General features: G+C 42.0%; 1 protein-coding gene across 2 annotated transcripts; it reads left to right on the top strand.

The window, feature by feature from the left end:
* The first annotated feature begins 7338 nt into the window (after positions 1–7338).
* NPY5R (neuropeptide Y receptor Y5) lies at positions 7339–15851 on the top strand. 2 transcript variants are annotated; one of them, XM_055796357.1, is made up of 3 exons: positions 7339–7687; positions 9793–9910; positions 14095–15851. In XM_055796357.1, the coding sequence occupies exons 2-3, from the start codon at positions 9905–9907 to the stop codon at positions 15433–15435; spliced, it is 1347 nt and encodes a 448-aa protein (XP_055652332.1). In that variant the 5' UTR covers positions 7339–7687; positions 9793–9904; the 3' UTR covers positions 15436–15851. The 2 variants fall into 2 exon arrangements, with proteins under 2 accessions (XP_055652332.1, XP_055652334.1); XM_055796359.1 differs by having other exon boundaries at positions 14098–15851.
* The last annotated feature ends 8508 nt before the right edge of the window (positions 15852–24359 follow it).

Here is a 24359-nt window from a genome sequence, read left to right on the forward strand (position 1 = left end):
CGAAATAAGTGCAATTAAATATTGAAACAAAAAGGGAGGGGGAGAGCGAAGGGAAGAGCTCGGGAAGGAGTTTCACACCGCTGCCTGGCCGTTTCAGCATTTTGTCTGCAACTTATTGCCATCTTGTGGCCACAGTAAAGATGGAATGGCTTTGCTGGAAAGGGGGCGAGGAGGCGGTTTTAAGTTTAAGGAGCAAGTTACAAAGTTCGAATTTGGCTTTTTAAAGCAGTACAACTAGCTTCTGCTCTGTGTTTATCATGAAGAGTGACTGGATTAACAACAATTCTCAGGTTGCTGTTCTTGCTATTTTTTTGTTCAGCTGGAAGTAATAAACTATTTTAAAAATAAATGAAGTCAATGAAGAATCAAACCTCAAAAAAATACAGCTGTCACTGTGGCCCTTGTGGGTATTTTTCTGTTTCTTCCCAGCCAAGTGGTTCACCATCCTGTATGAACTATGGAAAATGGAAGGCATTGCTGCAGGTTCATACAGAGCAGTGGGAGATTTACAGGGAGCTGGAAGGAAAACAGACCCCTGAAAATAAAGCACGAATCTCAGTGAAGTGCAGAACTGGACAGGTGGTGGCTGTTGTCTTGGCCAGCTCTTCTACTTCTTTTGAAAACTCAAGTTTCCAGCAACATGACTTTTTTTTTTTTTTAAATGCAGGTAGCATGAGTAGTTCTGCAAAATGTTACCAGCTATAGGAGGAGTTTACTGTTTACTGAACAAATTCATGAAAAAGAAAATGGAAAATTTTATTTAAAAAACAGTGCATTTGGAAGTCCAAGAGAAGCTACCCAGATAAACTTAAGCAGCACCTTGAAAATGCCCTGAAAAAACCCTGCAGACTGTATTAGGAGTTTGGATTTCTTGGGAAACAGAAGTACTGCAACTCTTCCAAGGCTCCAGATGAATTTTTCAAATGTAAGGAGTTACATGCTCTTACATCCTTACCTTCAGGCATACTCCTTGTATATGGCAACACTGTTACATCATGAATAACACTCAGGTGAGTCAACCCTGTTAATTACAGCTAAAAAATTAGTTGCACACAATAAATGATTGTAATGTTTTTTGCAAAATGAGCCTCATGGGAAGGTTCCAGAACCCAGCGCTGAGGTTGATATTTACGCTGTGTTTCCAGGAACAAGGCTCAACTGCATTGTAACTTCAGCCCCTGGCATGAGAAAGGGAGGTGCAGGCGTACCTGAAGGCTGCTATAAACCAGCAGCTGAGGCACCGTTGACATTTTGCGGCAGCAGCCAGACGGTAAGCGCAGGCCGTATGTAATGCCTCTTGAGAACTTCAGTCATACACGGGTCTTTAACATGCACCAGTCTCTGAGCAGAGCAAAGGTGGGTATACTCAAAGGTGGGGTTATGCTGAAGGTCACATAAAAAGCATATTTCTCTCTGAAGCAGTGACACTCCAGGCCACATACAACTGAGGCCTCTTATTGCTATGAACATGGAAGGATCCATCCACATTACAAAATAAGAGAATTATCGTCTGATACAGAGATTTTTAAGGGCAATAGATGTATTGCTAGGCAAGGAAAAAGTCTTTTTTTTTATGCCAGGATGATCCCACCTGTAACACTCCTACCCATATGGGCAAGATGTCTATGTTAAAAATTAAAATAAGAATTCTGTGACACAGAATTGTAGTAGTCTGCCAACAGGTATCCAGAACAGAGATGCATTTTTTGGACCAGTTCAGAATACGAGGCTTAAGTTTACATGACAAGGTGTTGGTAGCGTGTGGGCTGCAGGCGTGGCTTCTGTGAGAGGACACCAGGAGCTGCCCCCATGTGGGACAGAGTCATTTTCATCCGAGTCCAAAATGGACCCACCACTGGCCAAAGCAGAACCTATCAGTAATGCTGGTGGTGCCTCTGTGATAACATATTTAAGAAAGGGTAAAAAATGTCGCGTACCAGTTGTGAGAGAGAAGAGTGAGGAAAATGTGAGAGAGCCAGCTCTTCAGACACCAAGGTCAGTGAAGAAGGAGGGGGAGGAGATGCTCCAGCTGCCAGAGCACAGATTCCCCTGCAGCCTGTGGTGGGAACCATGGTGACACAAGTTGCGCCCCTGCGGCCCATGGAGGACCATGGTGGGGCAGATACCCTTGCTGTGGTCTGTGGAGAAAGGAGCCCTCACTGGGGCAGGGTTGCTGGCAGGACTTATGACCCTGTGGGGGACCACGCTGGAGCTGGCTGTGCCTGAAGGGCTGCAGCCCACGGAAGGGACCCATGCTGGAGCAGCTCTTGGAGAACTGCAGCCTGTGGGAAGGACTCACATTGGAACAGTTCATGAAGGACTGTATCCCGTGAGAGGGACCCCGCGCTGGAGCAGGGGAGCAGCACGAGGAGGAAGGAGCAGCAGAGACAACATGTGATGAACTGACTGCAACTCCCACTCCTGTCCTCCTGTGCTGCCCAGCAGCATGGGAGTGCAGACAAGTCAGGAGGAAGGAGTGAGGCTGAGCCTGGGAAGAAGGGGTGTGTGTTCGTTTAACTTTGTTTCTCACCATCCTACTCCATTTTTAATAGATTGACCTATGACAGAGGCATTCATCTGCTAACCCAGCAAAATTCAAACACAGAAATGCCATTGTTTCTGCCACAGAAACTTCCAAAGTTTCAGATAGGTATGATCTTTTTCTCCTCCATTTTTTCATGAGGATCTTCATTTCAGCAGTAAATGAAGTGATTCATAATACTTCAGGTTTCAATTGTTAGTATATACAAGAACTTCAAATGTCATATAAACGCGGGTGAAACAAGCCTCACAATACCTCTTTTATACTATGTAAATATAGTAATTACCTACAAGAGATCAAACATAGAACTATGTGTCTCTCAGTGACCTGAACTCAAAGTGATGGCAGCAGATAGGGAGTTATCCACACTGCAGCTGGATGCAAGGTCAGGCTTTGAGCAGTGCGGTGCAGCAATGGAAAGGGCCGCCTCAGTCACTGAGTCTTTCAAACATGTATGCTATACATACGTGCATATATACACACGTGCTATAACCCAAGTCTTACTGCAAGCTTCCTGCTCTGCTACACTGTTGTGTGTGTGCCTGCCTAAGATGACTGAATCTGTTGGAGCTGTATCAGTCTTCTCTGAAGCACTTCACATACATGTGAGCACTAAAACACACTAATAAATAATCACTCTAATGTACAGAGACAGGCTCTTTTTAAACTCTTTCTATTATAACTACATGAAACACATGTGCAGTAATGCCACATAGCATCAGGTATGTTCTGTAGGAAACTCAGGCGTCAGCAGTTCCTAGCTGTTCTGCGCATCTCCAGTCTCAACACTAAGTCGAGCGTCTCCAGCTGGAGCACAAAGCTTACAGAGATGTCAAATAATTCCTCAGTAACTCTTACTCTGTTGATGACCACTGTTAGGACATGAGAACACTGGAGCAGCAACATAGCTACTGTGTTAAAGATTATCCTCTTGCATGGAATAAATATTTTCAGTGCATCAAAGGCACCCGGGACTGGAAGACTGTTTGCTTGTGTGTGTATGTTTATTTGTGTGAAGGCATGACATTGCAAAAAGAGAATAATTACAATAAACAGAGCACAAGTATCTCAACTAAAGAAATAGAACACTGAGTAAAAGAATACAGAATTCCTTTGAAGGAAAAGCACTGAGAAGGGAACAAGATATTTTTAAGAAACACATGGAAAAAAATATGCCAAGAGATCAACCCATCAAAATTCTCTCTCACTGTAACTCTCAAAAATGGAAAAGATATCAAAATGGGGCGCTCACTTCCATTACAATATATTGTCATGTGTTCAGGCAATGCAACGCCTCTGTAAAACTTAAAATCCACCAAGTGAAGGAATATCATGAGAGTTGTTTGTGGTTTCTACTGTATGTAAAACAAACTGAAGTCACCACTATGGAAATGAATAGAAAGACTCTCTGAAGGTTTTTTTAACTTTACTTTTTATTGTTCTCATTTTCTAGTAATGAACATCAGTACTATTGAAATACCTGCATTTCACATTACTCAGATAAGGGAACTCGTGCCCCTTGGGGCAAAAGTCTGTCATCAGTAGACTGAATGGGCATTTTGCTGTTGAGTACAATGAGAACAGCAGAAAAATCTCTGGCTAACAGCGTGTTTATTCTGCAAGGACTGCAAGTGACACTAAACATAACAACCCTGCATCTGACTGCTAATGCCACAAACCCAAAGAAGTGGAGTGAATGCTGTGGATGATTTCTGCTCAGAGCCTTGCTGCTGCAGTTCCAGTTTCAACAACAGAGCCAAGCTGACTAGTGTAAAGCTGTCCTGATCATATGCAATGTTACTTAAAGATTGCCTAAATGATGTCCACCTGGCCAAAATACTAAGTCATGTTTTCTTCTACAGCCACCCCACTCTTTCCATTTGGGGTTCAAACCCATATGCTCATATACAAGCCCTCATCCGGCTTCAGATGAAGCAGAAATAGGCCCTGTGCTTTGGCATCATCATCCAGAAGGGACACTAATAGTCAATGTGTGTAGCACCGGCCAACAAATATGATGACACATGTTGGGCAGCAAAAGGGATCAATTATATGCTCACCCTTGGAAGTATTTTATTAGCTAACTGTCTGAAGTCCTGTCTTTCATTGCAAAGGCATCCTCAACCATTGCAACCTTTTTAGCAGCCCAAGGCTTGCTGCCTCCATGTCCGGCTGCTTTATGTGAGGTAAGAATCTGTGGAAGGGATGGGCCACACAGAAACCAGATGTTACTGGCATTTTTAATAGTACTTTGTAATAGTATTTTAATAAAATTTTTGTGGAGGATGAACAGTTTCGTTGATGGGTGTGAAAAATTTTGACCAACAGAAATGCTTTATGTCTATATCACAAAATGCCTCAAACTCTGTAGTAGCTATGTCCTACCTTTTTAAACTGTCTTGTCCATGGATAGGTGCTCCCTCTGTAGCAGACTTTACCACAACATTAGACTTTGACTCATGGCACATTTTGACTCAAGATGATTGACTGCATTCTGTGGAATTTGTACATTAGGTGGCTTAGACCTTTATTTTTTGTGGCATTCGTCAGTTCTTACTGACTTCCATTGGAGCTTTGAGTCTTCGTGGGTCTTTCACAGTTAGCCTTTAGAGGCTAAATCTTCCAAGATATTGGGATGATACTCCCAAAAACTATACTTTCCAGAATGTGGTAAGAAACATGCCAAAATTAATTTGTATTCATATAGGCACAGAGTTTTCTCCTGTATTTTCTGTTGTGCCTTTCTGACTCAGGAATCCCAGTCTTCTCTCTCCGATGCCCCATTTTTCTTCCCCAGCTCCTCCAGAACGGGTATCTTCCATCATTACTATCTCTTAATTCCTCGAGGACTCCTCTTATGGCTTCAACAACCCTATGGAGGCTGGTTTCTAGCGAACTTGTACTATTATCTGTTGTCAGTCCTGACATTCGATAGCTCTAATGTCAGTACCTTTCCTATCTCTAGATCATCTATTCTATTATTCAGTAGTATTACTGGCAAGACAGAGGTACACACACAGTGAGAAGGAAAATATGATAATGGTCTGAATAGTAATCGCCTCTGATGAGCCCTAGTGTCAGCGGTGAATTGTCCAAATACAGCTGAGAAAAATCTGATGTTATTTACAGGTCCAGGGGGAAAACAAACAAACCAACCCACACCTGCAAGTACATTACTGGTTGATGAGCCCTCCTGGAATAAGACGACAAACAAAACAAGTATGCTATTTTATTCTTAGAGAAAATTACTTTGAGGAAGGAACACCTGTCTTACTGACTGCTGGTGCTAAGCAGCATGTAATTTCTGGAGGCTGTTTGGGAATCTAGAATGTGCTTGCCTGCCTTAGAAACAAAGTCAACATGGAGGTAGGCTGTTCGTACCTTTAAGAAGGTATAATGGCATCCCACATAAAACATAGCTGTGCAATGCAAAAAACCGTAATTTCCCATCTGTGGGCTCTGCCAGCAAATTTAGATATTTTTTTAAAGACAAGTCAGTCTGCTGTAGCCAGAAGTTTTCACAGAAAGATACAGTGTCTCTAAAACTTTGCTCTTCCCAGGAGTGAGCTTCCACTTCACCCAGTGGGGCCAGCAATGTTGGAAGCTCTCCTGGAACAAGGGGCATTCCAGGTAAACTGGTGCCCTGGGAGATGATCTTAAATCACCCCCATGGCAGGTTAGAACCAAAGTGGGTTTCTATCTTCAGGTCAAATATTTGCGTGAAAAGTTTCAAAGCCATCAATGTTAGGTGGGAAGATGGTCAAAAATGCTAAGAACAGTTGCTCAGGCCTGAAAAGGATGAATTCTGTTCTCTGCTGTAACTAACGGGAAAGCTGTCTTAAAACAACGAGATGGATTGGCACGTCACTTCCACCTGGCAGCTCCCAGTGCTCCGCTTGCACACGCCATGATTCACCAGCAGTGGGTGGTGAATAATGCAGGAGCTGGCGAAAGAAGATGGGATGTGATCTTCCTCACCATCCTGGCCTCAAACGCTGAGGATTAAGGCTAATTGTTCCTCGATCATTTACCCTAAAATGAGTGGGTTTTAACCTAAGCTAAATAAGGAACCTAACTGGACTTTTAAAAAGTTATTTTACGATATGATTGATCCAGCTCTTTTGTCTTTGTGTGGAAGTGTCTTTCACAGCCTAATTACACTGACAGCTTTTCTGCAGGGCTGGTAATATCAACTGTCGAAGGAGTGCCTCTGCAAATGGTAAAATCATTATGTTTTTGTGTCAGATTCTGTCACTTGTGCTCCCTGAGACCTGCATGTCACTCCATTCTCCAGCAGCCCTGTAATTGGACTATGATCAATGACTCTTCTTGTGCTACAAGACAGCAGCTGGCAAGAACAGCAGAATTTGTCTTTTCACGCTTTGTGCTATAACTTACCCAACAATTTTTACGCATTGAAGTATTGCTCACTTAAAAAACCACCCTGCCTTCCCACTGATGGCCCAGATGAAATTAAAACCACCCTTTCGATATTTGCCCTGGTTACTGGGTTACTCAACTCAGAAAAGGAAACTGCTGGGGGAAATCCACCACCTCACACCTGTTCTGAAACCATGGCAGAGATTCAAGGGTGTTTGGGCAGCGTGGCCAGGCGCCCCCCAACCCTGCCCCGCTGGCCAGCGCCGGGCTCAGGGCTCCGCGCCTGCCTGACTGTGCGCGCAGGGCCCGGGGCACGTAGAGCGCTGCCGCCGCAAACCGCTGCTCCCGGATTCCCAGTGGGAAGCTGGGAGCGTCCCTTAAATACCGCGGGCGCGGGGGCTGTGTACGGACTCGTTATTTCCATGGAAACTCTAATTGCCGCCCGGTGCAGCGCTGAAATAGGGGCGCCAGGTACCGCCCGACGCAGCCTCCCGGAGCACGGCTCCGCCAGCCCCAGACCCGCATCGATAGTGGCCACCCCACCGCGTCCGCGCAAGGTGCGCCGCCAGGCCGCGGCGATGCGCGCCCCGCCCCGCTCCCGGGCAGCCGCCGCGCCCCCCGCAGCGCGGCCCGGCCCGGAGCCATGAGCGCGCCCGGGGCTGCCCGCCCCGCCTGGCACTGCGCACCCGCTGCGCACCGCGGCCCTCTCCGCCCGCCGCCGCTGCCGCGGAAGACCGAGGCGCCGCCGCCGGGAGATGCGCGCAGGTAACGCTCCGCGGGGCGCGCAGCCGCCGCGCAGGCAGCCCCTCGGCCGGACGGGCTCCACGCCGCTCCCCGCGGGGCGGACGCGCAAGTTTGCGCGGGGCAGCGCCCCGCCAGTGCGGGCGCGGAGGTGGCGGCGTTTCGCTTCAGCCCGGGGGGTTTGGGTCCCGCGGGCCCGGCCCCGCTGCCCCTGGGCCCAGCAGCGGGGCTCCCGGCGGCGCGGTGCGGGGTGGTGCGGGGCGCGCAGCCCAGAGCGGCTCCCGGGCGAGGTGCCGGGGGGGCGAAAACACCGATCACGCCTGGTTGGGTTGAGTTGAGCTGGGCTGGGTTTTTGCCGTCGCGAGGCACCGCAGCTGCGCTCCCTTGGCACAGCAGGCAGCCGTGCACCTCAAGTTGTCTGTTCTGCCTCATTGCATCGGACCGCATTTCCTTGGAGCTGGAGAAATACTTGGCTCTTGCTTTTGCAGTATAATGTTGCAATTCCTCTTGTAGTTAAGCACGTAGAGAGGCATACCGTTAACGTGCACAAAAATCCCTTTTTTTGGACTCCTGAAGTAACCTCAACCTTTGGAATGCTCTCAGGTTCTCAGAGGAGTTTTTGCCCTCACATCAGCGAGCCAGAACACCTGCAGCAGCAGCGGCAGCACTGCATCTGCAGCTCACGCTGTGAATGTGCGACCCTTCAGGGCTTTCAGGTTTTGGCTCAACGTTATCTCAGCCGTTGATGATATGAGGGCATCCTCACGCGGGTAGTAGCAATGTTGCTCAGTGCTTTCCTTGTGCTTAGGGGGTCAGGCAGTTACAGCCCACCATGTTAACTCATTATAACAGTGTAGAAGTTTAAAGACTTCCTCTGACTTTTTCTGTACCATCCTGATACCACTCTGGTATTATGGAGGCAGAAAGGCAGTATTTTTTAGGAAATTTTAATATTTTGCTTTCTCCCTGTATGTGTTTGTCTTTATTTCTTTTTAAGGTAGAAAAATGTCTCCTAAGACCGTAAATCATTCACAGCTGTAAAGATTTATTGTCCTTTTACACAGATTGAACTGGCTAGACTATTCAGGGACCAGCCAGCGTTAACTTAATAGGTATTAATATTGCAGAACATAAGCTCTTATCCATGAATAAACCTTAATGTAAGTATCACATCTAACAGAAGGAACATTTTCTGAAAGAACAATTGCCTTCAGAGGATGATGATTGCCTGCCTAACTCTTGTGTTCTTGAAAATTTCACTTTAAATCTACAGAGAAAGAGAACTATCTAGCCTATTTGCTCTCCTAAATTACGGTTTATGAGTTTTAAGTGATAGCTTTAAGTGAAATTATGAGATTAACTATAAGATTTTAAACATACTAAACTAGCATATTCTAGGTTATGTGGTAACTTTAACTCAGCTAAACCTGAATAATGGTTTAAGTTCTCCCTGACATGCTCAGGCCTTAGATCAATGGCAACTGAAAGCTCTGAAGCATGATTTCGGTGAAAATAAGAATCACAGTAATCAGAGTCACGCCGAGGTATAACATAAATGAGCGTGACTTAAAGAAGTGTTACTTGAAATCAAGATCATGTACATCAGCTGTCATAAAATACATTTTGCTGTGAAAGGTAACCACAAATACTCTTTGTATTTAATGTTAACTGCATTCATTTGATTCTTACAGTAAATATTCAGACCCACCTTGGGTGCTGCCCTGAAACAGCAGTCCCCCCAGCCCCATGCCACCTAGGCCCCGCCTCGAGCATCCCACTGAAACTACAGGAGACCTAAACAAACCCTCTTAAAGCTCGTGGGGTGTGAGCTCCCAGGGCTGTAGCTGAGCACAGTCTCGGGGAGCGTACGCAGACCAGGCATACAGAAAGGGCACATCATGTGCTTGGCTGATTGATACAGGAGATGAAAGGGATCCAACTTGTGGAGCTGACAGCTAGAAAATCGCCATCAGGTACCTTCAAATTGATTACAGTTGATCTTGAAAGCAGGCGCAAGGGCACCCTGGCAATGTGGTGAATTCAGTTTAGAAATATACCTCAAATATGAGGAGAATGTTCTCTAAAGAGGATATATTGTTTAATTTTATTTCTGACAATGGGCTTTTTAGGAATCTGCATTTTCCTGAAAGCTACAGCCGCATGCCATGCTGGGATTCACCAACTGACAAAAGGGAGAGAGAATCTTCAAAAACAGAAGCAGCTGTTAAAGCAGGAAGATAAATGCCAGTAAGTGCACACAGCCCTGTGAGATCAGTGGTATGCTAATAGGAGCTTGGGGACTGAAGATCGGTGATCTGGGAGGAACGCTTTTCTTTGCATCTTTACTGCCAGTGGCCCTCAAGCTAAGAGGGCAACTGGATCCTTTTGAGCAGGAGAGGAAGCTCTGAGAGCAAGAGATCCACTTGGCAATTCTTTTAAATTTTTCAGGAAAAGTCTGCTTTCATTTCACACATCCAAAATGAAAATAAAATTTTCTTTGGGCATTTTGCAGAGGAAGTGCTGTGATGACAGAAGTTCACCTGTTGAAAGCAGCAGATTATAGTCTGTCTCCCTCCCTCTCTGTCTGTCACTGAAACTGTGACTACAGGGAGATGGTGCAGAAGTAGCTGCAGTGCACTGAAAAGTCTGAGGGTCCAGCCTGGGCCTGACCAGAGCCTGTTGTGCCTTCTTCCATTGCTCCTTCCTCATGGAAATCAGGACATGTGGCAGAGGAGATGGCACCTTCTCAGCTCTCACCCAAGGCAGAAGGCAGCCATAGCACAGGGGGGATGGGGCTGGGCAGCCCGTGCTGGATTTCAGAGGTGCTTCTGCTAGGCTCCTTCAATAATGACGTGTCTCAACAAAATAAGTCTACTTCAGCAAAACCAGCATATTCACTTTTTTTGGTTTTGAAGCATTCTATTAAAAACACAATAAACAACTCTGCTAAAGTCATACTGCAAGAGCTTTACACGGAGGTGTAGAAATCCACAGAACCTTGCAACAACATTTCAACTAAACTTCTAAGAAGAACTCGGTAAACATTAATTTAATAAACATGCTCCAGTATAACAACACATAAAACTTAGTTCCTTGGCCCTAATCTTAGCATTACCTGTGTGGAATATAAATTTCTAGAAGAAAAAATGATTGTAGGTCATCTGATGTAAAAGTCTCTTCCTTTTCACTTTTAGTCACCGGAAACTGAAAGTGGTAGTAGAAAATGACAGCGACACTGTCAGATTCTTTTCAATTCTCTTCATAGAATCCATTGACTAAAACTCAGCAAAATTAAATGAAAATGTACAGATTTCTCTTCAGACCATAGCACGTAATTGAAATGGAGTGGACTAACTTGACAGAGAGTCCTTTCTACCAGTAGAGGTGCCTGCTTTTTCCCATGCACTGATGAACCTGTGGCCTAAGATCAGCCTTTTCAACGGCAGCAAATGCCATCAAAAAGTCTGGGGAGGAAACTGCAGTTTTGGTACATGGATCGACACAACTTTCACACTTACGTAGCTGCTAATATAACTTAAGCATTGGTGTGCATTGTTACTACTCATTATGACGGATATCACCATGTGTGCGGATATAACTGTTACTGAAAACAGATGCACTAAGAGCAATCCTAATCTCCGGGTATCTGAGAGAGAAACAACATCTGCAGTTTGTCTCCTTTTACAGGTCAGGCCTTCAATCTAGTATCAGGTAAAACAAGAGACCACACAGAACGATCCCTCTTAGCACAGGTTTACTTATGTAGGCACACATAATGAAAAGCTCATTCCTTCGGAGTCATCGCTGCTTTGAGAGCATTGTAAGAGGCTTTGAGGTTTTTTTTGAATCTCAGGATGGCACTGGATTTCCTTCTCTCTTATTAGTCTTCCTCTTCTCAGTCAATGACTGGTTGGTAAGTAAGCAAGATCTGTACAGATTTAGTTCTTGAGTAAAGTTTCACTTCCCTTTCTCAAATAACTCCTGATTGGTATCAAACCTGCTATCAGGCAATGCAATGCTCAGCTAGTAATGGTCTCTTAATCTCTGCAAGATATAAACAGGAAAAAGAAGGTGTCCAAACAAAAAGGAAATTGTCCAGAATTACACTAATGGCTTTTTCATTATTAACTCCTCAGTTACATACAAAGGTTTTTCCTACCTACTACTCAGCTAGGATAAATGTAGTACTGCAAAGGTAACAGAATGTTCACCCTGAGAATATTAGGCAGATAATATTTCATATTGAAATGCAATGTACAGTTGAAACGGCTTTCATGAATCAAAAGAGAGTCTGCAGATCACAGATGCGTGCACACTGAAATCTGCAAAAGCATCAGTTGTAGCAATACTCATCGTTCTTCCATGTTGAACAAAGGGGGAAAATGATACAGGTATGACATAATTCCATAATCCTGAGATAGGGGAATGGAAAAAAATTATACAGGTATGACATCACGGGGACATAATTCCATAATCCCAAGGTAGGGGAATGTATTTTATCCAGGGCAGAGCCCTGCTGTAGTTTTCTCAGACAGAAGTTATGTTCAGTCACATTTAGAGAACAGAAAGAAATTTCAGCTGATTTGGAAGTCACCGTGGTCTGCAGATCATACAATTTTCAGATGATTACTAGTAACTCAGAGAAATTAACTCAGAAAAATTAAGTTAAAAAATTATTTACTTCTTTAGCTAAATGTTGTATAAAAAGAAGCCCACCAAAATAAAACCCCTCTGATAATATCAATATAGAAATAGAGAGATTGGAATCTCTAGTCCGCCTCTTTCGAGCTGGTCTAGAGGCAAGGGTAGTCTCAGGTAATGTTGTTGTCTGTTACACGGTTTTCCACCATTACGCTAGAGACTGGGAAAAATTAAACAGAAGTAATTTGCATTAATGCTATCCTGCTTGTACACACACAATTATAATATTTAGATTATCTAAATTCACATATTTTTTCTTACTTCTATTTTATCTATTAAAAAACACTCTAACTTAACATTGTGAGAAGTCGTCAAGACTTAGTTCTTTTCACCTCTCCCCAGCACATTATTTGTAAGACATAAAAACTTGCAATATCTTCACATTTTGTAAAAATAAGTACTTCTAATCATACATGAGGGACCTTCCCATCAAAACACAGTCAGTGAATCTTCTGAGGGTGTTTTATGGTTTGGGTTTCCCTTTGGCATCCAACAGTAGGAACACACACGTGATGTGAAGGAAGGAGCACATTTACACGTGTTCAGGAAACCAAATAATATTACTGCACTTCGAAGAAGCCAGCACAACGCAGCTCGCTGTGGATCGCTACATCCTTGAAGAGCCCTGCCTTTTTCAGTTGACAGGTTTACCCTTCTGCTCAGTTTATGTATGTTTTGGATTTGTTTAGATCTTTTTGTTTTCTCTCGCCTAAGATTTCTAAACATTAAGCAGTTTTGTACAGGAGATTGACACTGTGGGGAATTATGACTTTGAAAATTTAGTACATGCAGGTGTTTAAGGTAAAGCGGGCTTTAAACTGAACTCCCTTGTCCTTCTGTTTCTTCTATGATGAAGACTAGTACATGAAGATTCTGTAGACAGAATAACTTTATGCTGAGTAAGTTTTAATGTTAGATGTTTCTGTGCTGAATAATTAGCTGTTCCCCAAATTTTCAAATGGCTGTGTGGGGTTTGCTTCCAGTTAACACTGTCCTCTCTGTATTACATCCAGTGACTCCGGATGTTTTTTAGGCAGTTTTCCCTTCTGCTTGAGCAACAGTTAATATATGATATTCAACACTTTATAGAAGATGGTTTGTATACGCACCACATTAGGAATTCCATCTTGGATAACTGACAGTGGTTCTCCTTATAAACTGATCCTTTTTGAAAGCTCTCATCTATTTTGTGTTAGTTTTCTACTAGCAAGGTAAGAAATACTACTGCAGTTGTTAGCATATGTCAAAACATCATATATTTTCAGGTGCTCTCATTATAATTTGCTGTCATGTAATGATTAGGCACATGCCCAGATGGTGACTGTAATTTCCTTACTCATATCAATGAGCTGTTATTCACATGAGTAATCTCACTGACTCTAAATGGATTGCTTTTGTAGCTAACTGCTCCCTCACGGAGATGCTGACAATATGTTTTATAGCAAAGCGTAGTTAAAAGCCAGCGTCATAATGCAGAACCTTAAATTGCCGTCGTCCCCTGTGAGCAGCCGGGTAGGAGGCCTAGGTGTGCTGAACACCACATGATAAAACCTAGGAAAATAATTCATGTTGACCTGAAGTTGTGCAGGATCTGCCTCACCGTAGAATAACGTCATTATTAATTTATTTGCATTAAGGTGATACAAAGTAAACTTATGTTCCTTTACATTCTGATCAACAGCAGTATCATCCTTCCTTCAGATTCTAATTAATGCCTTTCTCATTCTAAGCAGGACTGTAAAATGGATTTAGGATTCAAAGACCGTAACAACAGGACACTTACCAAGAATACCTCTGCTGCTACAAAGAATTTTTCTGCCTGGGAAGACTATAAGAGTAGTGTTGACGACATACAGTATTTTCTTATTGGGCTGTACACACTTATAAGTCTGGCTGGCTTTATGGGAAATCTGCTTATACTAACAGCTCTACTAAAGCGCAAGCAGAAGACAATAATAAACATTCTCATTGGTAACTTGGCCTTTTCTGACATCTTGGTGGTGCTGTTTTGTTCACCTTTCACACTGACATCCATCCTGCTTGACCAGTGGATGTTTGGCACTATCCTGTGTCGTGTAATGCCCTTCCTCCAGTGCACATCAGTTCTAGTTTCAACTTTGATGTTAATATCTATTGCTGCAGTCAGGTACCGTATGATAAAATATCCCCTTTCTAGCAATCTAACAGCAAAACAAGGCTATTTCTTAGTAGTGACCATTTGGACCTTTGGCTTTGCAATTTGCTCCCCTCTGCCAGTTTTCCACAAAATTGTAGACCTCAGCAAAACTTTGAATGTAGAGGCACTGGAGAACAGGCTCTTGTGCATTGAGTCCTGGCCTTCTGATTCCTACAGAATCGCCTTTACGATAGCCTTACTGTTCATGCAGTATATATTGCCACTGGTGTGTTTAACCGCTAGTCACACCAGCGTCTGCAGGACCATAGGTTCCAGACTGTCAAACAAGGAAAACAAGTTTGAAGAAAAGGAGATGATAAACCTAACTCTTCAGCCCACCAGGAGTACCGGCACACAGGTGCAGCCCTCCAGACATCCCAGATGGAGCTGCGCCTTTGGCAGAAAGCACCACAGAAGATACAGTAAAAAGACTTCAAGTGTGATGCCCACTATTTCAAGGCATCATCAGGATACTCATTCCAGAGACTTCCCAGAAATATCTGGCACAGAAAAAAGCCAGCTCTCTTCCTCTAGTAAATTCATCCCTGGGATACCTATCTGTTTTGAGATGAAACCAGAAGAAAATACAAAGATCCAGGATGCGATTACAGTATCCCGATCCATTGTCAGAATTAAGATGAGATCTAGGAGAGTTTTTTGCAGACTGACAGTGCTAATCCTAGTTTTTGGTTTCAGTTGGATGCCTCTTCACCTTTTCCACATTGTGACAGATTTTAATGCCACTCTTATTTCTAATAGACATTTTAAATTAGTATATTGCATATGCCATTTACTGGGTATGATGTCCTGCTGCTTGAATCCCATCCTCTACGGGTTTCTTAACAACAGCATAAAAGCTGATTTAATGTCCCTTATTCCATGCTGCCAAATATAATGATTTTATGTGCCCCAAGATAAAATAAAACAAACAAGTTTGGCTTTCAAGCCTGCTGACGTGTATAGCTGTAAAAGCTAAATTAGTTTAGTTTAGTTAGTCTGACTTGGCTGTGATTAGTAGTGTTTTGTGTAAACGGATAGTTCTATGGCTGCATGTATTTCTTGCACTGGGCAGAAATGTATAGATATATTATAATATTCTTACATCTGTTACACATAGGAAATCATGGCCAGTGAACAAAACCAGAATACCATTTTCATTACCTGAAATATTGGCAATCTGTGCTTTGGAATTATACAGAATACATAATGAGCAATAAATGTAAGACAAACTACTTAGACATATCAGTATTAACTGTCATTAATCTATAATAAAATACATACAGTTTACTAAATAACTAACTGTTGAGACTATTTCAGTGCCAACTTTGACTCTTTTCTAAGATAATTAAACATTTTTTCTGTTTTCTGGGTGTGATTAGAAAAATATTTTTCCTTAGCTTTTTGACTTATACTTTGCAATATCTTTGCAAGATGCTTTGCTGCTGGTTCCCCGATTGCCTTATTCCCTGGAACGGGTTTGTGGGTAGTTGTTCTTGTCTAGATTGTTTCCTTCTCACTGTGTTTACCCAGTACAGCCTATCTCTGATTTCCTTAGCCAGTTTTTACTCTGGCTTGTCATTTTATGTAATTTTCAGCCAGGCCTGAACTTATCTATGCCTTTGTTCTTGCAGTGATGACTCCCCTGAACCATACAACATGCTTCTGATCAGAGTAAGCCTCCATTACATAAGTAAGTGATAGTGGAAAGATAAAGAAAATGGAAAGGCAGCGCCCCTTTTCCTTTTCCAAAAAGCAAAAGCTTACTGCACTGCATTACAGCTGACCCACTTGCTTTGGAGAGCTGGAACAGCTTTCAAATAAATATGCACATATGCGCGCGGGCACACACAGACAGACACACAGACACACACTTTCTGTACCTCCCTTCCTTCTCTCCTTTTCTCCATCTCCCTTCCCTCTCTCCTTTTCTCCTTCCTTTCTAGCCTGACCAGTACTTTTTCTTCCAAATTGAAATCACATGCATATTACATTTCGCAGCACAAATGCAAAGAGTGTGTGTGTGTATATATATATATATTCGCCCATACTTTTTTTTCCCCGCGTGGATTACTCTAACTTAATAACTCACCTTCGCCCTCAGGGTGCAGTAAATGTACAAAACCTCTGCCCTGAGTTTTAAGCTGTAAATGCTCTCCCCAGGTCTAGCTAGTGATTATTTCCTTTTCTCCACTAAGATTTCTAATCCAGTAGGCTTTTTTCATAGCCTCCAGGGTGAGAAATAAAGTTATTATTTTTATAAATGGGTGTGGAGGAAGTCTTATTGTGTATTCCTTGCTTCAAGATACTTCCCTTCTAGTTAGTCTTTAGAAGTGAAAGCAGTTCTTTTATTTTGAGGATTCATCAAATTATTTTTATCACAGTGTTACAATTCTGAGACCTTTTCTCCCCAAGCCATCATCTGCTAAGCAGTTTATTACATAATACCAGTGGGTAATATCTCTGCTTCTGTCATTAAGATATTTCCCTGAAGCCTAGTTCCCAGTAACCCATTGTTCTTTGTTTTCGCTAGTGACATACTTTAGTAGTTTCTTCCTGGACACTGAGTATTGCATTTTGCAGATATTATCTCCTAAAAACCTACAGTATGTCATTTTATAGAGTACAAATGGTGCAGAATACAGAATATTGGAACAATAGATTTTAAAATAGCTGTTTAAAAGTTTTAAGTAGTTGAATTTAAAAATATTTATGGCTAGTCTTGGTAGATAAACTTAGGGAAAAATTAACTAAATCCACAGTTAGAACACAATGCTGTAGTTCTACAGAAGTTATATCAGTTTATGTTTGATTCATGTCTACACATTTTCATGTCATTGTAATATATCATCTAACCTTATTTATACCATGTGATGTAACCACATAGTATAAGAGGATAAGAAAGCAGTCACGTTGTTTCAGCTTGAAATATTTTTTCCAGCTTTTTTTTTCTTCTGAATTTATTGTTCTCTTCTTTCCTACTTGCTATATATTTTCTATTCCTTCCTTTCTTTGTATGTTTTCAGAATGTCAATGATTTTTAGCACCTACACTTAGGAACATTATTTAAATATGAAATTAGTGTTTATTCAGTAATGACTCTTTTCAGATCGAATTCTACTCACTTTTACTGTATATGACACACGGAATCATGCTAGGATGCGAATAAGACCTTCCTTTAGTTTCTGAGGCACACAAAGATTAGTCTGTACACTGGTGATTTTATATTTAAATCAGTTTCCCTGGATGAAGTCAGTAACTGTGCTCCTTACTTTTTACACTGATTAAAGCACAACAAATGGTAATTTGGCAATAGAGAATTAAATCAAAACAGCTACTGAACGTCTTTAGTCCTGTGCCATCTAAATCTGCCATCTTATTTTTTTTAGGACAGTGATGGGAGAATGTATATTTTCTTTTTATTTATAAAGCAATAATCAGAATTATATTTTGACTTCTCCAAAATGTCTCTGCCTTTCCTCTGAAATGTTGAATAACCTTTCCGCCTGCCACCTTCTTTCAACAGCCAGTGTAACTTGTCCCAGTATAAGCAAGGAATACAGAAGCAGCAGACAGCAGCAGCAGCAGCAAGTGAAATCAGGCAGAAGGCAATTCCAGAAAAAGTAACTTCTGTGAGTGGGAGAGGAAAGAACTGGACCATCCATTCAATGTTCTCCCAGTCTGGAACATTAGGAAAAACAGAATAAATTCTGAACACAAGGATCCCTCCACCCTATGCTTCTTGAGTAGGACTCATCTAGTTTGAGCTGCAGCAGATGCTCCTACGGGCTTCATGCACAGCAGCAACTAGCAGTGTGATGCTGTCTCCATCATGTATGTCAACGTGTCTTGGGAAGATGTCCCTCACTACAGGATCCAATGGCATTTTATCACTCCCATAAGTATACAGGCGTACATACAGGTACAGATAGGTACACTCCCTAGAAAACAAAGCACGTTAAAATGGATTTTCAAATAGCACATTTAATCAAGTCCATAGGCCAGCTATACTACTATGGGTCAATTCCTTCCGTAACTAAAAATCTAAGTTAATGGGAAGGTAGGAGTTTTGTTTTGATAGCATCTGCTAAATACAACCAGGAAGTGGCAGCTGCAGAGCCAGCTACCCACTGGAGTTAGAGGGATGAAGGATTGTACTGGTACAGTGATCACTCTATTAATAAAAAAGAAGATGGAAAAAACCCTCTCAGACAGCTGGTCTTTGTGTATCATGAATGTTAAAACTCTTATGATGACTTGCATGAGGGATATAAATGTTTTTTTCAGTTCTACAAAATAAGATTGTTGACAAAGTTGACTTTTTGTAAATGTCAAAGATTAAATGTTGTTGATAGCTGGCCTTTGTCCCTCTTCTTTCAGCCGAGAAGCAGCAGATGCCCATGAAGAAGCGCTGGTGTGGCCAGGCCGCTCCCAAGCCACCAGGCCAGCGCAGCAGGGGCGCCAGCACGGGCTGACATGGGAGGACATTGATTTAGGTTGTGGGGAAGAGGTTGGAGCCTCTGTGGTTCTCCATGGCACCATGGCAACAGCGGCTGAGACAGATGGGTATGGCTCCCACAGGTCTAGAGTAGCTGTGGTCACAGCAGGCTGCGCAGTCCCTGCGGGGGACAGGCAGCCCTGGGCAGGGCTGCTGTAGAGGAATTGTAAAGGAATTGTAAAGGAATGAAGGCAGGTTAGTTATTGATGATATACAGCTGTGGGCTGGCTTCAGGGGCGGTGGGCTGGCTCATGTGGACAAGGTGCAGCTGTGGCTGGTTCTGCTGAGTAGTTAAATAGCTCTGAGGGGGAGGGAAGGGGAGCCTGGGGTGAAGGAAGACCTGGAAGCAGCAGAGGGAGGAGAGAGAGTGTGCCCTAGATGTGGGAGAGACAAGGAGAAGGATGCAGCAGAGGCAAGAAGCAGGGTGGAGTGGCCTGAAGAATACAAAGCAACATCCCGGACAGCAGATGAACTGTTGAAACCTTGTGGGAGATCGGTGGCTGTGCTGGGGCAAGGTGTGGGAGCTGCTTATGGAAGTTAACCTGGGATGGGATGGGATGGTAAAAGCCTTGTTGCAGCTGCTAATTGCTAGTGCTGTGACAGGCTGCCAGCCCAGGAGAGCAGGCAGCAACACAGCATGGGAGGAAAACCATGTTACCGTTGTATTTGCTGGTGGCTGCAGCCTTTCCAGGCACATAGCCCTGTACCTGGAGCCTGAAAGCTTCTGTGACAAACCATTTCCTTCTCAGCAGTGTAAGCATCTGAGGAAAGGGGGGTGGGTGGGGAAATAAATCCACCGATCTGAAGGTGTGTGAGAACCAAGATGAGGTGCACAGTCAGGACAAAAAGTGTCTGCTCCCAATCATGCTGAGACATGCTCCAGCTCTCCTTTTGGGAAGTATAGGACAGGTGGCATGGAGAACTTCCTTACCTTAAGATTATTAACAGATTAAAAAACCCCTTCTGTAACCCATAGGGGTCTGTCAGCTTTCACTGTGCTTTTGACAAAAAAGAAATTGATAGTTTTCTCACAGGAGTCCCTGTGTCTGTCTGCAGCATACAAGCTAAGCAGTATTAAACATCATAGTCTCAAGAAAGACCTCCTTGATAAATGCCATTAGGTCCAGGAATTTGGCTTTTGATGAAAGCCAAATTATGCTTTGTAAACTTGTATATTTGTATAATATACTACTTACAATAAAAAGCCTTAGCCAGAGGGAAAAAAATAGTATGGTCTGGAAGTGTCTTAGGGCAGCGACAGGACTCTGGTGCTAGACAAGTCTCGTCTTCTTCCCCCCTGTGACTTCAATAATGGTATGAAATCATCATCCTCATGGAGTACCTTTATAAAGACTATTATTGAGTAAATTTTTGAACCATTTTTGACCTTGATATAGGGTTGATATTCTCTGAGGTCAGCTTTCTTGTTCTTCCATTTCATGTCTTTTTATTTACTCTTGAATCCAATAAACCAGTTTCCCTAGGGCCTTTTACATGCAGTACGTAATGAAATCTCCCGAAGTTGCTTGGTTTGATCCAAAAGTATATAATTTTATTATAAGTACATTTAATTGGTTAAAAGTTGCCTTTCCACTGAAACAGTAGGTAGACCTGCTGTTATTCATATTCAGTTGAAGTGACTTTTCACAGAAAGAGAAGCAAAAGCCAGAACAAGAAATAAAACCCACACTAACACTAGCTAGCCATGTTGTGTCAGAATGTGTCAGAGCCAGACCCTTCTCAAATATCTACTGGAGACAATGACTTAGTGTCAGTACTGTCGAGCATTGCTAATCCCATATGTGACCAGGAAGCCCATTGCAAATTTTTTAATCTGAGGAAGTATCAGCTAAAAAATTAGTATGGATACATGTGCACTTACCCCTCTCAAAATGTTTCTTTAAAGCAAAAGCATTTTCTTTCCAACCATGTGATAAGGACAGTTTTGCCTGTGATCACTCATAATGCATCATTCTGTGCCGTTGAGACAGTCTGTATCATCGTACCAGGGTATCCACATGCCAGTGCGCCTTACCACAGTGCCTATTTTTAAATCTCTGCAGGCTCAGAGATACTAGCGACATTGCTCTGCTTCAAAGGTTACCATGGTCTTCTGGACTTCATATTAAACTTTATCTCATTATATATAGTTTAAGGGGGGGGGGGGAGGGGAAAGCCTAATACAGCATGTCCTTCGTAAAAATAGTCTTACTGATTCTGACACAAACTTTGTCAAAAAACTGATTTCCTCAGAAAGAATGTAACTGCGGAGAGGAAGATGTGGTCACAGTTTTTCAGAAAGCTGAGCTGTGCATTAAGGGTACAACTAGCATCATTGTTATAAATTCAGTGCAACCATATAAGTCAGATTTCATTAATCTTGTTTGCTTTTGAAGAGAAAATACTGCAAAATATTTGAAAATTTCAAAATTACTTTGTTACATACTGATATTAGGAAATATTGTAAAAGAAAACACTGCCACTATCCAAATTCAGTTCTTTTGACTAAATATAAATGCTTTGTTTTGCTCTTGTAGTCACATTAAGATGATCCTTTTAATACTAAGGCTTAAAAATAGTCCTCTGGGAAATTATCAGAATAGTGATTTGATGTTCAAGGCTAAAGTGCCCTGTTCTTACATCCAGTTAAACAAATGTTTGCTTTGTCTTAGCAGGAGAAGGCTCATGTCTTTATCACTTCAGTGCCACATTAATTGGACATTTTTGAGCAGAAGACATTTATTACTGTCACTGTGAACAAGACAATGTATAAGAGGATTTTAAAGGCACTTCTGGTGCAAAGTTTTTCTGGAGGAGTAACTTGATGATAAGCAAAGATACATCTCTTCAGATTCAGTAGGAACCACGAAGACACAAAACCCATCTAATGACAGACCACAAGACCATTAATTATAATTAACTATAAATCTGCTTCTTGAGGGGAAGGGGTGGGGATGGAGAGAAAATAACTAAGCAAAGAGATAAATAAAACCATCCTTGCTACAAGTAATCTTAGTGCCTCTTTGTACCTTACATCCAGATTTACTTACATGGAACAAGATGATAGTCTTACTGTGTTTTAACTCCTCGTAATTCCCTTGGCTTTATGAGGCTCTCCATCAAATTAGGGGTCATTTAGTATTCATAAGGATTTGGCCTCTTGGCCTAAGGATTAAGGAGCTGCACAAGAGATCAGAATACAATCCAAATCTTTACTTTCTGCTGGTTTGGTTTTTTATTTTTTTGTGGTGTTAGCACAACGGGGAGAAGTGCAAGCTGTTTACTGCAGGAAAATTATACTCATTTTTATGTCACTACTGGGACCCAATACAGGCAAAACAATTACGTATCTTTTAAGACTCCACCAGTTCCAACACACATCTCATAAAGGTAATTGTCTGAAGCCTCAATGATACATTCTCTCAATTAATATCCTAGAGTTTGAGAGCACATTTCAGATAGCATAGCCTCATCTGATGCTCACTGCAAAGCATGACAGCTGGAATTCCGACCCTCATTCCTACTGCAGAACTGAACTGCAATGTGCACTGCTAGAGATTGCTCCTTAAGATCATTTGGGGACTGAAGCTCATTCAGGGCACAGCTGATCTCTTCTTACTGGTTTCATGGAAGTCCAATCTTCAGGAAAGCTGCACCAAGGCCATTTTTGTCAGACAAATTACAGTTAGTTCCCAGGAGCTCTCAGGGTCACCTAACACCAATCTCCCTCTTGCAGGCAGCAGGGACCCTCAAGTGCCATTCCTTTCACAGGAGAGGGGGAGTGCTGAAAAAGCAGTGAAGGAGTCTGCAAACTCTATGGGACTTCTTTGCCCTCTTGATCTGGAACAGTCTAAAATTGGATGCCTTCCAGAGAGTTGTGGAAGACACCTGTGTGAGACTTTTTGGAGAGGGAATAAGGAATCACTTGCCAGAGATGAAGTGGAATGAAAAAATCTGTCAGTGCAGGATTAGCTGATTAATTCAACGTATCTAGGATTCTAGAGCCTTACTAATAGTGTGGCAAAAATCCCCATCCATACATAGTTGATAGGCAGTTTTGTTTCTTTTCTTTAACATGAATTTATTTTAACCACTAGAGGTGGACGCTCGTACGTGCTCTAACCTACACAACTTCACATTGTCATACAGCTCCGACACCAAATTCCTTTGCCGTTAAGATATTCATTCCCTCAGTTTGTATTGGTCCATTACATGGCATAATAGGTCTGATCCTTATAAACAATTTTGTTTAATTACTACAATGAAAATGATTAAAAAGAGTAGCACCAGAAAAAAAGGAGCACACCTGTCAGAATGAGGTATTGACTAAATCAAGCTATCCCTAAAAAACTATGGAAACACTGCAGTGTATTTCATTGACACTTGTCAAATACATGAAAGGTAAAGGTTTCTTTTCCACAGTTGGGCAGTTGTTTTTTGCTGAAATAGAACTTCCAACCTGTCCCTTTAATTATGAACATCCATAAAAGACGTGACTATACTAAGAATTTTATGACCAAACAAAAAAACCGCAAACAAAACCAAAAACCAAACAGTCTAGGAAAAGCTTTTATTTAAAGAACACACCATAAATTAATAATGGTTTATTTTCTTTGATTGTAGTACTGTCTACATGGACTGTAATAAACTGATTTCTACTTTCCATGCATGAAATTCACGGGATAATTGCTTACAGTAGACTGTAAGCAGAACTAAACTTGTAATTTACAATGATAAATGAGAACTAAAAAGCAGAGGTCATTTAACCACTGTTAAAAACACAAATAACATCGCTTTCTTTTGTTCAGATCAGAAATTAAGACAGCATCTGTTACACTATTTATGCAATTGCATTCATGTGAAGATCTTACCACATTTATTTTTAAGAAATAAGAGGTATAATAAGAGGTGGTATAGCCAGGCTGATTCTGGTTTTGTATCACAATATAAATTTATCCTTCATGATACATAAGGTTATTTGAAGGACAGAAAAACATCATAAACAACATGCAAAAAAGAATAATCCTGTTTCCTATCTGAAACATTAATTTCTATTCCCCTAATAGTGATTAAGCCATATTAAGCACCCCCAAATGAAGTGACTTTGTAAGTCTCTGGAATTTCCTTGGCAAAGACAAGCACTGTAGTGTTAATCTGCACATTGGTGGTGGTGCTGTTTTACAAAGTTGATTTCTATAATATCATTCAAATGCTGTTTAACAACATTTAACAACAGCCTTATAAAGGAAGAAATCGAGCCCAGCTGCAACAGCATCCTATTTTTCACGTGGTTTTTTTTTTTTTTGTAAAAAAAAGCATTTAAA

Source organism: Falco peregrinus, chromosome 2 (genome assembly GCF_023634155.1).
Source record: "Falco peregrinus isolate bFalPer1 chromosome 2, bFalPer1.pri, whole genome shotgun sequence".
Classification (NCBI taxonomy): Eukaryota; Metazoa; Chordata; class Aves; order Falconiformes; family Falconidae; genus Falco; species Falco peregrinus.